Here is a 15,315-nt window from a genome sequence, read left to right as displayed (position 1 = left end):
CTCAAAAATATCTTCCCAAAACCACCCATCCTAGCCTTCAAACAAGCACCAAACCTCGCTAACCTCATCACCAGAAGCAAACTCCCCAGGACCCAAATAACACCAAATGGATCCAGACCATGCCAGGACAAGAAATACAAAACCTGCCAACACATCTCCACCATCCCCACAATTACTACACCCCACAACAGAACCATTATCATTCCTGGATCATACAGCTGCACCCCCAGAAATGTTATACGTCTCATCCAGTACACCAAGTGCCCTGATGGAAAATACTTTGGAGAAACCAAACAACAACTGCGCACCAGACCAAATGCACATCCAAAATCCATCAAAGACAAGAATACTCAACTACCTGTGTGGGTACACTTCTCACAAGACAATCACTCCCTCTCCAACTCTGTTCTAATCCTCGAAGGGAACTTACAAAACACCTTCCATAGATAAGCCTATGAACTTCACGTCATAAATCTACTGGATATAAAAAATCATGGACTCAATATAGACATTGGTTTTATGACGTATAACAACCTGCCTGACATCTGATTCAACAGGTACCTGCCTGACCTGACCTCTTACATCCTTCTTTTCCCCCTCCTTCCCCCTGCTCTTCTGCCTTTTGTCTCCTTGGTTTCCTCCTATTTCCTTCATTGAAAGAAGCCTCTTTCTTACCCTGTATATTTACCTCTGTAATGTTTCCCTTTGGCCTTTTTTCCCCCCTCCCTCCTCTGCTTTACCTTTTGTTTCTTCTGTCTACCTTATATTTTCACTACATCCTCTCACACGTTGAGTTCTTCTCATTCCTGTTTTCCTGATCTCCAACTATTGTTTTAACTGACAGCCTCTCTGCCACCCTGTATTCTATCACTGTAATGTCTCCCTTTAGCCTTTTCCCCCCTGCTCTTCCCCCTCCCCTCTCTGCTTTACCTTCTGTCTTTCTAATTTCTACCTATTTACTGACATCTGCCACACTTTTAGCTTCTCTCATTTCTTGGAGGCTCAGAACAGCAGAGACTCCCTAGGCCTGAATAAGGGTGACTGCGCCCAAAAGCTTGCTAAGAACTTTTTTTCAACAACTCAGTCTAATAAAAGATATCACATCTACTCAAAGAACCTTGCCTGCCAAAGTGACCAACTGCAGTTATATACACTCTGGTCACTTTTTCAATTTAAGTCAAATGAACCCTAGTGTACCTGCTTGTAGAAGGACTTATGCAACAGCCTACACAGATAAGAATCCGAGGCAGAAAGCCCACAGAAGAGTAATTTTAATCCAGCCCACAAAGCAGTCACTTCTGCAGAATTTAATCAATGAGACGCTTCATCTGAGAGGCGAGGAGAAGCACCAGTGGTTTAGAGGACAAGCCAGCCTCAAACCAAGTTGGTTTATTTCGGCCCTCCACTTCTGAAACATTGCCAACCCCTGACCTAAGGTATTAAGGACCATTTAACAACATTGCTAAAGTGTAAGAGCAGGGTCCTGGCTTCAGCTCCCCTTCAAGAGCGCAAGATAGAAGATTTGATACAAACAAAAAATGGCGTTAGATTTGAGAGCATCAGATCAGGAAGACAATAAATCCTGACCATATTCTTAAGCACTTCTTTGTCAACTCATTGGACTCTAGCTGGTTCTTGATACAACCCTTAAGTTTTCATGATTCTGTAGTGAAACAAGTATAGGAAAGCCACTATAACATTAACCCCACTTCACTCAGGGTCAAAGTTAGCTAACTTGCACTGCTACAAGCTGATGCAGAGGTAACAGTTAGAGCCTAACAGCTCATACATGCTCAAGAGCAACAGTTTCCCCTCCCCTTTTAATATGGCTAAGAGAAGATGTTTGTCCATCCTTTACATTCTATTTTCCTTCAGTTAAACATATAGCAAAAGTCATTAAGATGATCAAAAGCTTAGCTCTATTTTCTATTTTAAAAGGGCTCAAAGCAGCACAGGGATCCTTCTGTTTTCAACTGAAATCTTATTAGATTCAATCAAGGTAAAAGAAATTAATTCAGCGCTTTTATTAAATGCCTTGTTAGGGTTCTAATGTTGCAACAGGCAAGGCAAGGAAACAGGATTAACTAAAATGATTTTAATGCATCATGTTGCCCATGAATTATAAAGCAGAAAATGTAATGTCAATATTTGCTAACATTATACATACAAAGTATTCTGTAAACATACTCATTAAGATACATGTATATAGAAAAAGTTACATCTTCCATGCAAGCAGCACCTTATATGAACATAGATAATATTTCCATGTTGATCTATGTTAATTTTTCCTGGAACACAAGCAATTCTTCTTTCTGTTTCTTTAGTTAAGAGCTTCTTACATAAACAGCACCTAAAAAAAAAAAAGATGAAATGCAACAGTAAAATTAATGCTTTGTAAATCGGGTTGTTTTTGTACCTGACATTAAAAAACAAACTTTACTGCACCTATACAGTGTTGTTGCGTTTCCCCGAGAATCTGGATTTTGGTATTCTGGATCAAACAATCTCTCGATCTTCTTGCAGAAAAGTTTACTGTTGGTGACAAGAAACCAATATTTTGCTCATTAAGTTTAACTAAAAGTTGCTTTGATTCATTTGTAGTTAGTTGATAATTACATTCTTCTAAGTTACATAAAAAGGGTTAGTATTGAAATTTGACTTATGTATATGACTTTCCTGTAAGATACACAGGTTGAGAAAACTTAGCTTCCCATATGATTATATCCCATCTATGCACCAAATTAGCTCTTCTTTACTCTCAGGTTTTTTTAATTGCCAATAAGGGCACAATTCTAGAGCTACTGAGTCAACTGCAGAACTCTTGTTTTGATAAACATATATAACCTTACTAGTTCAGTAAGGCATGCGATTTTGGGTACCTATCCTGGACTATTTTAAATCCCAAATTTTCTATTAGAACTTAGTCCTTCCACTGGTCACTTTAAAAAGTAGTTCTTTTTTTTCAAAATATTGTCATCTTGCTCCACTGATAGAGGGAAGAACACCAGATTCTTCACCAGCCTCATTTCTACATCTGTGGATGACATCTGAAAGGTCACATCAACGATGACAAAAGAATTACCTACTCACTAGACTCCCTTACAAGTTCCCTTGCTACATCTTACCCTACCTATTTTCAGAGTATTCTGTTTTACTACCACAGTAAGGGTGATCATACACCTATAATTGGTGAAGATCTTGTGAGGGAACAGCTTCGGAGGCTGGACATCCACAAGTCAGCTGGCCTGGATGGAATGCACCCAAGAGTGCTAAAAGAGTTGGCCAACATCACACCACAACCAATGGTGAGGATATGTGAGAACTTGTGGTGTGAGAGAGATTCCTGAAGATTGGAAGAGGGCCAACATGGTGCCTATCTTCAAGAAAGGAAGGAACGAAAATCCAGGGAGCTACAGGCCAATCAGGTTGACCTCAACCCCTAGAAAGATCTTGGAAAAAATCATCAAAGAAACCATCAACAGGCTAACGGAAGGCAACATTCTGAGAGATAGCCAACATAAGGCTTTGTTGCAGGTAGGTCTTGCCTGACCAACCTCATTCCCTTCTTGACTAGGTGACGCATCAGCTGGACAAAGGAGAATAGGCTGATGTCATATATTTAGATTTCAAAAAAATTGTTGACTTGGTTTCTCACGATGTCCTCATGGTAAAAATCGGGGAACTCTGGCCTCAACAACCTTATGGTCCAATGGCTGGGGAACTGGCTCCGTGGTCAGACCCAGAGAGTGATAGTTGATGGAACCAAGTCAACATGGTGTATGGTGACCAGTGGCAGCCCCAGGGCTCAGTACTCTTTAATATATTCATAAATGAATGGGCAATATTCATAAATGAATAGGCAGGCAATTCAGGCTGACCTAGACAGGCTTGCAAGGTGGGTGGATCAAAACCTGATAACATTCAACGTGGAGAAATGCAAGGTGTTCCACCTCAGAAGAAAATACCCACATCATACTTACAAACTCAGCAGTGCTACACTCACTAGCACCATGATTGAAAGAGACTTGGGGGTCATGATTGACCCACAAGATGAACATGAGCCACCAATGCAATGCCGCAGCCAGCAAAGCAAATAAAACTCTGGCTTGCGTCTACCAATGCATCTCAAGCAAGACACAAGAAGTCATCCTCCCACTTTACTTGGTCTTGGTGAGGCCGCAGCTGGAATACCACATCTAATTCTGGGCTCCACACTTTAGAAAGGATATGGAGAAGCGTGAGAGAGTCCAGAGTAGAGCCACGCACATGATTAGAGGTCAAGAAAACAGGCCTTATGAGGAGAGGCTGAGAAGCATGGGACTTTTCAGTCTGAAGAAGGGAAGGCTCTGGGTTACTTGGTGGCAGCCTATAATGTACAAGGAGTGTGCATTAGGAACTGGGAGAACGTCTGTTCATCTGGGCACCCCAAGGGAAGACAAGGTCTAACATTCACATACTGCTGGAAGACCATTTTAGACTGGACATAAGGAAAAACTTCTTTACCATCTGAGTCTCCAGAGTCTGGAATAGACTCCTCCCAGAAGTGGTGCAAGCACCTACTCTAGATACCTTTAAGAAATGCTTGGATCCTTATCTTGCTTGGGTGATCTGACCCCAGCTGACTTCCTGCCCCTTGGGCAGGAGGCTGAACCTGATGATCTTGCAAGGTCCCTTCCAGCCCTAATGTCTATAACATCTATGAAATCTATGAAGCTCTAGGTATTCCAGTACAAACCTCGGCAACATTAACATGAGTGGCCAGCCTGTTACTATAGTTTCTTCCACACTTTCAACATTCTGGGACATCCACAAAACCTACTGAACACATATTGACTCATCACATTACCACCAGGGAACATCTCTCCAATGTTCTTAGAATTGTTGGGTAGGTTTGTATCTTATAAACTAAATCAGAGATGCATTGCATAAGCTTTCATAAGTAGCAGGCTTACTCACAGTATGTGATAAAGTAAGCCCATTACTTATGAAAGCTTATGCAATGCATCTCTGATTTAGTTACTCTATAAGGTGCAAATCCATTCTGCCTTCCACCTGAGTTTAGACTAACACAGCTAATTACCTCTCTCTCAGGACTGTTGCTATCACCTCATAATCAAAATAAAAACTTTGCAAGCTGTAAAATTAAATCCCTTTCTCTTAACCCTCTTCTGCTCCCAAACCTGCCTCTAGGGTTTCACTCAGGACACAATCTTGACCATTTCAGGACAGTGCCCTAGTTACACTGATTTCACAATCAAATAGGAAACTAAATTTCATAAGTTTCATTTTTCCAGTGGATGTAGATGCTTTTGAAAAATGTTACTCTGAATCTTCTTTCAAGTAGCAGATCCTTCAATCTTCTTTTGATTTAAAGTATGGCTGTTGATATAATTATTCTATGTTATGTAGGTGCTGTGTGCAAGAATCTGTCCTTTCACTGTTTGGAATCCAACCCACTCACAAATCCTTTCCTATATGTGGCAGTCTTATATTTGGGTTTGATGTGGCTCAGAGCTCTGTCCTTGTCATCTTCTCCTCTAGCTTCTCCTTCTGATAGCAGAAGTTACATAGGCAGAATCCTAGATACCATTTCTACACAGATGATGTCAACTTTATACTTTTCTATCAGCTATCAGGCTTCTTACATTGTTGCCCCTTAGAACACATTTAAGACCACCTAAAACCAAGATTACCTTATCATCGGCAGGTAACTCTTCCTCGTTTTCCTGGCTAGGTTTCATAGACATTAGGGCTGGAAGGGACCTCAGAAGATCATCGAGTCCAGCCCCCTGCCCAAAGGGCAGGAAGTCAGCTGGGGTCATAGGATCCCAGCAAGATAAGCGTCTAGTTTTATCTTGAAGGTGTTCAATGAAGGCGCTTGGACCACCTCTGGTGGCAGGCTGCTCCAGACCTTGGGGGCTCGGACAGTAAAGAATTTCTTCCTTATGTCCAGCCTGAAACAATCTTGAAGTAGTTTGTGACCATTCGACCTCGTCATCCCTTGGGGCGCTCTAGTGAACAAACGTTCCCCCAGATACTGGTGGTCACCCCTGATAAACTTGTAGGTGGCCATCAGATCACCCCTGAGCCTGCGCTTTTCCAGGCTAAAGAGCCCCAGGGCTCTTTAGCAGGTTGCCTGCTTCTAATCTCTATTATGCAATTTATTACCAAATGCTTAAAAAATCATGTAGTATCCTCTTCTCCCCCATTACTTCTCTGCTTAACTTTAATCCTGAAGCCAGTTACCTTGTAATTCTGAAAGTACTTTCCAACCTCATCTGCAAATCTGGCAATTATGACCTTATCTTGGTTTTGGCTCAGCTGAAGTTCCTGTTCATGCTTTTAACTGTATTTGCAACTACTTAGCTCCCCTTCTTGAGTTCTTGGTCTAAAATGTGAGAGAATCAAGAACACTACAGAATACCACAGTCTCAGGGAACTAAGACCACATTCACTACCAGCTTCTGTGGCTCCCAAGCTACCTAAGCCAAAATATCTGTTTCTGAGATACAGGGCATATCTATACATTGCTGTATAGTGACACTGCTACAGTGCCGCGCTTCAGTACAGGTTTCCCTTGATTTATGCGGTACATGCATTCCTGGAGAACGGTGCGTAAATTGAATTTGTATAATGCAAACCCACTTTACAATGTAACAAATAGGGATAGGTTCCCATGGCGGTGAGGCTGGAACTAGGGAAGGGGCAGGGGGAGGGGTGCTGCTCCCGGGGGTTGCAGAAGGCAGCAAAGCAGAGGGAACAGAGCAGCACTCACCCCAGCCCCGGCTGCTGTGGCCCCGGAAGCAGCCAGCACCAGTGGCCTGTAGCCACTGGGCTGCACCGTGCTCTGAACCGCCTGGGGCTTTGCCTGTCCCCACTCACCCCAGCTCCAGCTGCAGCAGCCCCGGGAGTGACTGATGCCAGCTGCCTGCACCAGGGCACGACACAGCCCAGGAGCAGAGGTGAATGGGGACAGGCGGAGCACGGTGCAGCCCAGTGGCTGTGGGCAGCAGGCTCTGGCCACTTCCGGGGCCACTGCAGCCGGAGCTGGCTTGAATGCCATGCCCCACGCTGCCCAGGGCTCTGTTTGTCTGCACTCACGCCAGTCTGTACTGGGGTGGCCCCAGGAGCAACCAGCACCAGCTGCCTGCACCATGGCACAGCCCAGGAGCTGAAGTGAGCCCAGGCGCAGGGGGACAGGTGAAGCACAGTGCGGCACAGCGGCTGCAGGCAGTTGGTGCCAGCTGCTCCCAGGGCCACTGCAGCCAGGGCTAGGGTGAGTGGGGCCACAGCCCTTTCCCCTCCCCCCACAGACTTACCTGCTTGGGTGGCTGCGGGGGGACCCTATGCTGATTGCATAAGAGCAAATTTACCTCGCATATAACGAATTATGGGTCTAAATATGCTCATCGCATAAGAGCAAATTTACATATAAAGAACTTGCATAAAATAGAGGGAAACCTGCACTTCCGTTTGGAAGTGTTAAAGCACGGTGCAGTACCACACACACAGTGCATGGGTAGATTTTGCCATTTTGTTGCTATAGCAGCATGCTATACCCGCAGAGCTTGCCACTACAGCAACGTAACTGGCAATCATATGTAGATACATGTGATCACTACATTGCCACAGCATGCCATACGGTGACGTAATGCATTCACTACCTCAACATCTGGTGATGTGTAGACTGCCTCTTTCGTACCCCCTAGCTACCCCACCCACTCAATTTTTCCTAACCCTGGATTCCTTATGAATCTTCACTTTTGCCTCTTCTCTAGAACACCTTCATTACCTTAAACTTTTACCTTAAAGTTCAAGTATTTTCAAGCAATTATGTAAAGACGCTATTTAAAGGTATATAAATTGATTACATCCCAATGATTCTGTAACAGGTCTGAGAAAATATCTTAAAGAGTACATAGTATAGCAAGTGGTAAGTGAGTTTTAATACTGAGCAGTAGAACAATAATTTACCTTTTAAATTTATCTCTTTTGTCCTTCAACTCCTCTATTTCATTGTGTGTAAAGAGATCAGCAATACGTGTAACAAGGTTAGCATTGATACAGTTCATGTTGCATGGAGTTGCTACAATAGCATTCATATTTTTGTGGCAATAAAGAATACATTTTTCTACCTGGGAAGAACAGAAGGGATAAAGTGACAATTAAAACAGTGATACATAAGCTTGTATCTGATACCTTCATGTTAATATTAGAAATTAATAATAGGATTTAGGTAATTTTTAGTGTTAGAGTTACTTTGCAAAACTGGTTTAACTCATATCTAAAAATACAATGTAATGGCTCAGAAAGCAAGTTACAGTTTGTCCACATACCCCAAATGCAACTCTGATCTAATTTGCGCTGTCAATCTTGAAAGTTTTTATAGCCTGAAATATATCTCCTGATAGCACTATCTTCAGGAAGCTCTACCCATATATTGATGATAACCAAGAACTAGACAGGCTATTTCTGTTGTAAAATGATGTGCATGCACCCAATGTATCTTTACCAGCAAACCTCATTATTTAGTTGCAGTGACAGTTGAAACATGAGGATGTTGCACATTCAGTTCTGAATACCTTCTTTAACTTGTTTACATGCTCTTTATCTCTACTTTAGTCTTTTTTCATTTGTGGTTACTGCTATGTAGCAGTGAGCCATAATGATCAAGTAACAGAACAACCTGAATATGTGTAGTAGCTTAATAGCTTGTGCTTTTAAAACCCGAAGTGAAATGAAGTGAAACTGCAGAAGTGGGGGAGGGGGAACTCCATCAACACAGAGTTATTTCTTTTCTTTTTTTCCTATGCATCTCTCCAAGCAAAGTGAATGGGAATTATATGAACTTAGAGAACTGCATCCTAGACGACAGACACATTATTTGTGTGCGACACACAGAAACACAAAAGGAAATGTATGGTTTCTGTAAGGCAGTCTTTGCCTTACAGACAATGAGATTATTTAACTGTTTGGAGCTAAATTTTAGGATTTGTGCCCCTTACCCTTACTAGTACCTTGCTCTAAAATAGTCCCACTGAAATTGATGAAACTATGCAAATAGTAAATTAGTACTTCATAAGGGCAAGGTAACAGAGCAAGGTAACAAATGAGATTTCAAATTCTTTGGGACCTTGGAATATAAACTTCTCTGTATTTATGCTGCAGTACATATACTTTGAATGACAGGCACGAGATTTCTGCCAAGCATTTGCTGGTAAATAGTGTTCCTATGGCACTGAATTTTTATTCTCTTTCAAATACTCACTAATGAATCCATCTTCAAAAATTCAGAAGAAATGAGAATTGAAATAACATTCCCAGGTTCTAAAAGGGAGGAGAAATATTAGAACAAGGTTTAGATTAAAACTTATTCCCTTGAACTGATAATGGAAGACACCAAAAGGCTCTTTGAAAGAGGGTATAATGTACCAAACCAGTACTTATTATTTCATTTTCCAAAATGCACCACACTCAAACTTGAGAAGTAACATTTTATCCCGCCTATTTAGATAAGACTAAACAGTTATATTCCCACACGCAGTCATCCTGTATTATGTGCATTCACCCTATCCTTACATTCCTTAATACAGTTTAACAGAAGAATTTTAACAGCATAAATACTGTTCCAGCTAAACCACTTGCTAACAGTCTGGGTGGTGGGCACAGGTAAAACCAAACCTTGTTAAACCTTGATTAAAAACTGTGCCTGACAAGGAACAAGATAGGGATTTTGTAACACTATACCAATGATGCAATGGTTATAACGATTCTCAAAACAGCTGCTATAAAGGTGTTGCTCAATATGGGACACAGTACAAACACTGGAAAAATCTGTTTGATTTTCAAGAAAACAAAACTATTCTTGAGATCAAAGAATCATGAAAAGGGCTCAAAAGAGAAATGATAGGAAGTAACTGGTAAGGGAACTAGCCTGGTCAAACTAAAAGTCTTCATGTTAACATGTTCTTTTTAAAAAAAAAAAAAAAGAATGGCTCTAACAAAGCAGTACATCATCTAAGATTGGCACATCAATGTGTGCTGGATGAAATGGTGTTTAAACATGATTACCCAACCAAAATGGAAAGGCTACTGCAGCAGACTGTACCACTGGCCCCACTCCAGCAAAGCACTTAAAGCACATACTAAACTTTAAGTAGGCAAATAATTCTTCACTGGGATGACGCGTGCAAGAGCCAAGCAGGGACATTATTTTGCTGCAACAGTGCACGATTCAGTGCTTCAAAATGAACTTTTCAAATGTGTTCAAGAAGCTTTAGATCTCATTTAAGCCCATTAAGTTCCCCTCACTGACTGCAATGCAAGTAGCGTCTGACTTCCAATTAAACCCTGTAAATACAATTTTCCAAAAGCTCCTATGAGACTTAGGGCTTGCTTATATAGCTGCAGCACCTGGTCCTGGGGAGAATGTGGCTGATTTTGCCCTACCCATCACTCACTCCAGAGCTGGAACTTGAGCAATGAGGCTACTCTGAGTTTCCCACTGACTCCTCTAAAACCTGCTGCAACTGATGACTTAAAAGCAGACACTGGGGATATGTCCAATGTAGCCCCACTGGAGAACTTCTGGCTATGGTGCACCCCAGTGGATTTGCATGGGCCAGATATGCTCAGTCCCATGCACCCCAGAACACACTGCTGCCAGGGTATAGAAAGCAGGATTTAGATGCCTACCGCATACATACTTTTCAAAATCTTGTTCACAGCTATCAAGACAATGACTGTAGGACTGCCTGACTGTGTTACATTTGCGTGGACTCTTTTTTAAGTCTCCCACTGTTGATGTAGTAACGGTGAGATCCCTAATGTAGATCAGTCACTTGAATTTTAAATCCACCATTGTCTAAACTGGTACAGAGGAGGGCTAAATGAACTTGTACAAAACAGCAGCTGCCAGACCACATTAGTATTTCCACTGTTTGTCCAGGATTCACAAAGCTGAGAGCACATTCTAGAATGGCCAGAATGGACATTGTTTTGTCACCTTTTCAGCAAGCTAGTGTTTCTGACCATGGAATACTTGTCTTAAGAGACTGGAGCTGAATTAGGAAGTGTTATTACCTTCCACACAGTACATAAGCTTTTAGTCTGAAGCACAGATCAGACACTGCAGATAATGAACCTGTGGCAAATGAACAGTAGGTTTTGCTTTTACCTAAAATGGGCATTTCATACACCTCATATTCCTTAGTGTTCCTTTTAACATATCTTATCAACCAGTCAAAGATGTGAACATCACAGTGAACTGAAATGTCCACCTCTTCCCAGCGCTGGGCATCCACTGACAGATATTCAGCAAAGTACTTCATTTCCGAAATCAAAAGGTCTCGAGGACAAATAAAATCTTCCTTCAGGTTTTTTGCTTCATCACATACGTGGATCACCATATTTGGCCTTGATTTAAAAACAAACAAACAAAAAAATGAAACCACACATATGGGAAAAAATGCAACACACACAAGAGACACAAAAAACAAGATTAGGATTGGGAACCAATATGAATGTAAAAAAGTAATCCATAGAGACTCCCACCCAAAATCTGAGTAATTTGTCAAAACTGTAATCTTCCTCATTTAAGTCAATTAAAGATCCTGTATACCCAAGTTCTTGAAATATGTACTTTAAAAATTAAAACTTAATTATTTAAATTTCAGTTAACTTATATTGTTCGAGACTTGTAGTGTCTTGCATTTTCTAAATACAAGCCAAGCTCGTGTTCTGGGATGTATGACCAAAACCTCAGTCATAGCAGGAAGTGTAGTTTAATGGTTAAACAGAGGTATTGAGATTAATGGCTTTTGAGTTCTAGCTCCAGTTTTGCCTCTGGCTCATAAGGAGATGCATAAAAAAAAAAAAAACTTACCTAAATTCTGTTCATCCTTTTTCAAATTAAATAGAGGAAAATAAGTGGATACACTTGGCTAAAGAGGTGTTGAGAAATGTAATTAATTTATATAATGCTATAGCATCTTCCATATGATTAATTTAATGTTTTATGATTTACCAATATTATTTAACTTATCTGCTTCTTAATAGCAAGTTCAAGCTGAGCGATAGCAAAAACCTTTCTTCAAGGAAAAAGATACCAGCATGAGTCACAAGTTTGAGATATATACCGTGACAGGTGTCTGTAATAATTTATTTGAAAATGAACTGCACTGGCATAACACAACAGCTATTTAAATGCATCAGATAAGTGGCTTGCTTGTTTGTTAGGCTATGATATCACTTTCTTTCTTTTTCTTACTTTTTAACACTAATAGGAAAACCTTACATTTACAGAACATAATGTTTAGGCTACCAAATTTCACAACCTCACTTTATCAAGTTATAATTTATTTTAAAGTATTTTAATTTTAAATTAAGTAATTTTAACAATTACTAAACACTTACTAAACAATTACTAACTATTACTAACTATTACTAAACACTAAAATTATTTAAATAATTAGAACATGAGTTGTCTTTCCAATACAATGTGAAAGAACTGTGTATTCTAATAGGAACCATGAGAATGTACTTACTTCTGTAAAGTGTTCATAATCTGGCACAAGGAACAATAAGTTTTTTGCAATTACTGAAGCACTAAAGGTGAAGTAGGAAGTTCCCAGCCCTATTTTTTCATAGAAGTATATTAATTTACATAGTTCAGACTGCCTCCAAACACATATATTGACAAAACTTACATTGAGTTAATGCTTGCATAAAACCTTAGGCTGAACAGAGGCCAATTAGTGTTAATAAAATGTCTCACTATTTGGTTATTTTAAAACTAAGTCACAAATAGGCCATCCCGGAATTTTTTTCAGTAATTTTCTTACCAGTGGTTTTGTACCAAGACTATCATTATCACAAATACTGGCAGTGGTAGAAGTGCTGGTAGAGACCAGGAGCAGGTACCTGACTGATAATATAACGGTAAGACATGGAACAAAGGGTTATCTTGCAGAAGACATAGAAACCCCTAACTAATTTTCACTAGCATTTCTACCACTGACAGCACTGATGGAGCTGCACAGATGACAAATGGTGGGAAAACTGCTGAAAATGTTATGTCAACAACTTTGCAGAAGCGTTTCTGTATAAGTAGAGGATAGTATCGTTGATTTTAGCTTTCCAGACACCAAACAGTCTTCCTACCCTTGCGTTTCTTCAGTGTTTTCTCCGCCTTTATGTGCAGGATCTTTCTCAGCTTCTGACGAACAGTTTCTTGTGGAAGCTACACTGGACCTTCCTGATAAACAAGAAAAAATGCATTAGAATTTGAGTATAAATTCAGACTCCCATTCACCATTTCTAGCATTAAAAATGCACTGCTCCTTCCTGAAGTGGGGAAGCTGTCACAAGTTACTGACTTCATAAGCTGGTCAAACAGAAAATTCAAAGCAGCAATCTGGGTGCAATTACACTGGAAAAAACAAGAGAATCAAATCCTTTTAGACACAAGAGTCAGTGTATAGCTTTTGCTAAAGTCAAGGGTAACTAGCCTTTACCTTTGACAGGCTTTCTTCACAAATGCATTGCATTTACAAGTTTCCCTTGATTTATGCGGGTTCTTTATATGTGAATTTGCTCTTATGCAATGAGCACATTTAGACACATAATTCGTTATATGTGAGGTAAATTCATGCTTATGTGATCAGCATAGATGCCTCCCTGCCCAAGCAGGTAAGTCTGTGGGGGAGAGGGAAGGGCCGTGGCCCCACTCACCCCCGACCCCGGCTGCAGTGGCCCCGGGAGCAGCCGACACCACCTGCCTACACCAGGGCACAGTGCAGCCCAGGAGCAGAGGTGAGCAGGAACAGGTGGAGCATGGTGTAGCCCAGTGGCTGTAGGCAGCTGGCGCCAGCTGCTCCCGGGGACGCTGCAACCGGGGCTGGAGTGAGTGCTGCGCTCTTCCCTCTGCTTTGCTGCCTTGTGCAGCCCCGAGAGCAGCACCCCCTCCCTCTAGTCCCAGGCTCATTCCCTCCTTCCCTCACCACCATGGGAGCCTATCCCTATCTGTTACACTGTAAAGTGGGTTTGCTTTATGGACATTTGATTTATGCGCCGTTCTCCAAGAACGCATGTACAGCATAAATTGAGGGGAACCTGTAGTAGGGTTTGGATACAAAACACAATGCAATCAGTAAGAATCTTTTTAAAGATTCTTTTGGGCTTTGGATGTTATCCACCTTATATTTTTCATGGTGACGGAATGATCTATCCATCCTATTTTGAAAGGCCTCTTGAAAAGAAAACAAATCTGTAGCATTGTTATGTAGAATTTAGAGAGATCACAGTTTTATTTAAATAGTTAATAGAAGGGTTTTCCAGAAGAATGTAGCACATGGGTTGATGACCTATGGCCAACAGATTGGATCCAGTCCACGAACCTAGGTCAGCTGTGATTATTCAGTGATGGGAGATGTCAGCGGAGCTTCTGTAGGAGGCCAGAATGTGACTGTGGGGCGCGTAGTGAAGGGCAGGAAGAGCAGTGGCAGCAGGGGAAGCAGTGGTGGTGCCCAAGACTGGGTCAGAAGGCATGACTTGTCTTCAGAACTAGCTCCCTTCAAGAGGCCTGCTGCTCCAAAAGTTAGAGGATGCCTGCTGAAACATTCTCATAAAAGCTTCCCAGTTACACATGGAGGTCAGAATTTTACGCTAATATACTGCTAACTGGCAGTTTCCTAGACAGATGAGCATGAGGCACCCCATGCATCCCAAAAGGGATGGCTGAACATTTCAGATACAAAACTTCTATAAATCTAGCTTTGATGTCTTTGAAAAGACAAAATGTTACTGGTACTAAGAAGAGCATATGCTGAACTATAGTTTTCTATACTTTCAGGTATATCCCAAAGCTTTTTTCCAAACAATTATATCTATTTATAGGAGAAAAAGTAGTAAATCTGAATTAATGAATTATTAATTTTACATCAAAACTTAGAAGTTTCAAGAGCAACCTTTTTTTAGCTCTATGTACCAAGTACTCCATGGTTGGTACTGGTACTTTCAGAACTGATGAAAGATTTGCTACTGTGGGAGAGTGGCTGAACTCTCAACTTGGCAGAAAAATCTCACAGTCAATCCCATCATTTTATGGATGACATTTTGGACTTGAATTAGTATTAGAACTCCTAAGAGGAGACAGGAATTGTTTTGATACGAATATGCAAAACAGCTACATTAACTGGAACTCAATTTTTCACATTTCTTTCAGTCTTTGAGACCCAATAAATTAGTTCTACTCTGAAAAGCAATTAAAAATAAGGTGCTATTGTGTTACATGTTTTTGCTCAAAGATATCTACAT

The 15,315-nt window shown here is 40.9% G+C and overlaps 1 protein-coding gene across 5 annotated transcripts in view; it reads right to left on the bottom strand.

Annotated features, from left to right (window-relative positions):
• SANBR (SANT and BTB domain regulator of CSR) overlaps positions 1 to 15,315 on the bottom strand; it is a 45,609-nt gene that overhangs the window by 17,932 nt on the left and 12,362 nt on the right. For all 5 annotated transcript variants that reach the window (XR_009457794.1, XM_019500833.2, XM_019500830.2 and 2 more), the window contains exons 4-9: positions 13,162 to 13,255; positions 11,177 to 11,415; positions 9,269 to 9,327; positions 7,975 to 8,135; positions 2,446 to 2,532; positions 2,240 to 2,350 (exon numbers count right to left, since the gene is read on the bottom strand). Coding sequence is in view for 4 of the 5 variants with exons in the window: in XM_019500833.2 (XP_019356378.2) it covers positions 2,240 to 2,350; positions 2,446 to 2,532; positions 7,975 to 8,135; positions 9,269 to 9,327; positions 11,177 to 11,415; positions 13,162 to 13,255 (751 nt within the window). In the remaining variant the exon portion in view is untranslated. The remainder of the gene's footprint in view (positions 1 to 2,239; positions 2,351 to 2,445; positions 2,533 to 7,974; positions 8,136 to 9,268; positions 9,328 to 11,176; positions 11,416 to 13,161; positions 13,256 to 15,315) is intronic.

The sequence above is a fragment of the Alligator mississippiensis genome, chromosome 1 (genome assembly GCF_030867095.1).
Source record: "Alligator mississippiensis isolate rAllMis1 chromosome 1, rAllMis1, whole genome shotgun sequence".
NCBI lineage: Eukaryota > Metazoa > Chordata > Crocodylia > Alligatoridae > Alligator > Alligator mississippiensis.
This window is presented reverse-complemented; position numbering and strand designations above follow the sequence as displayed.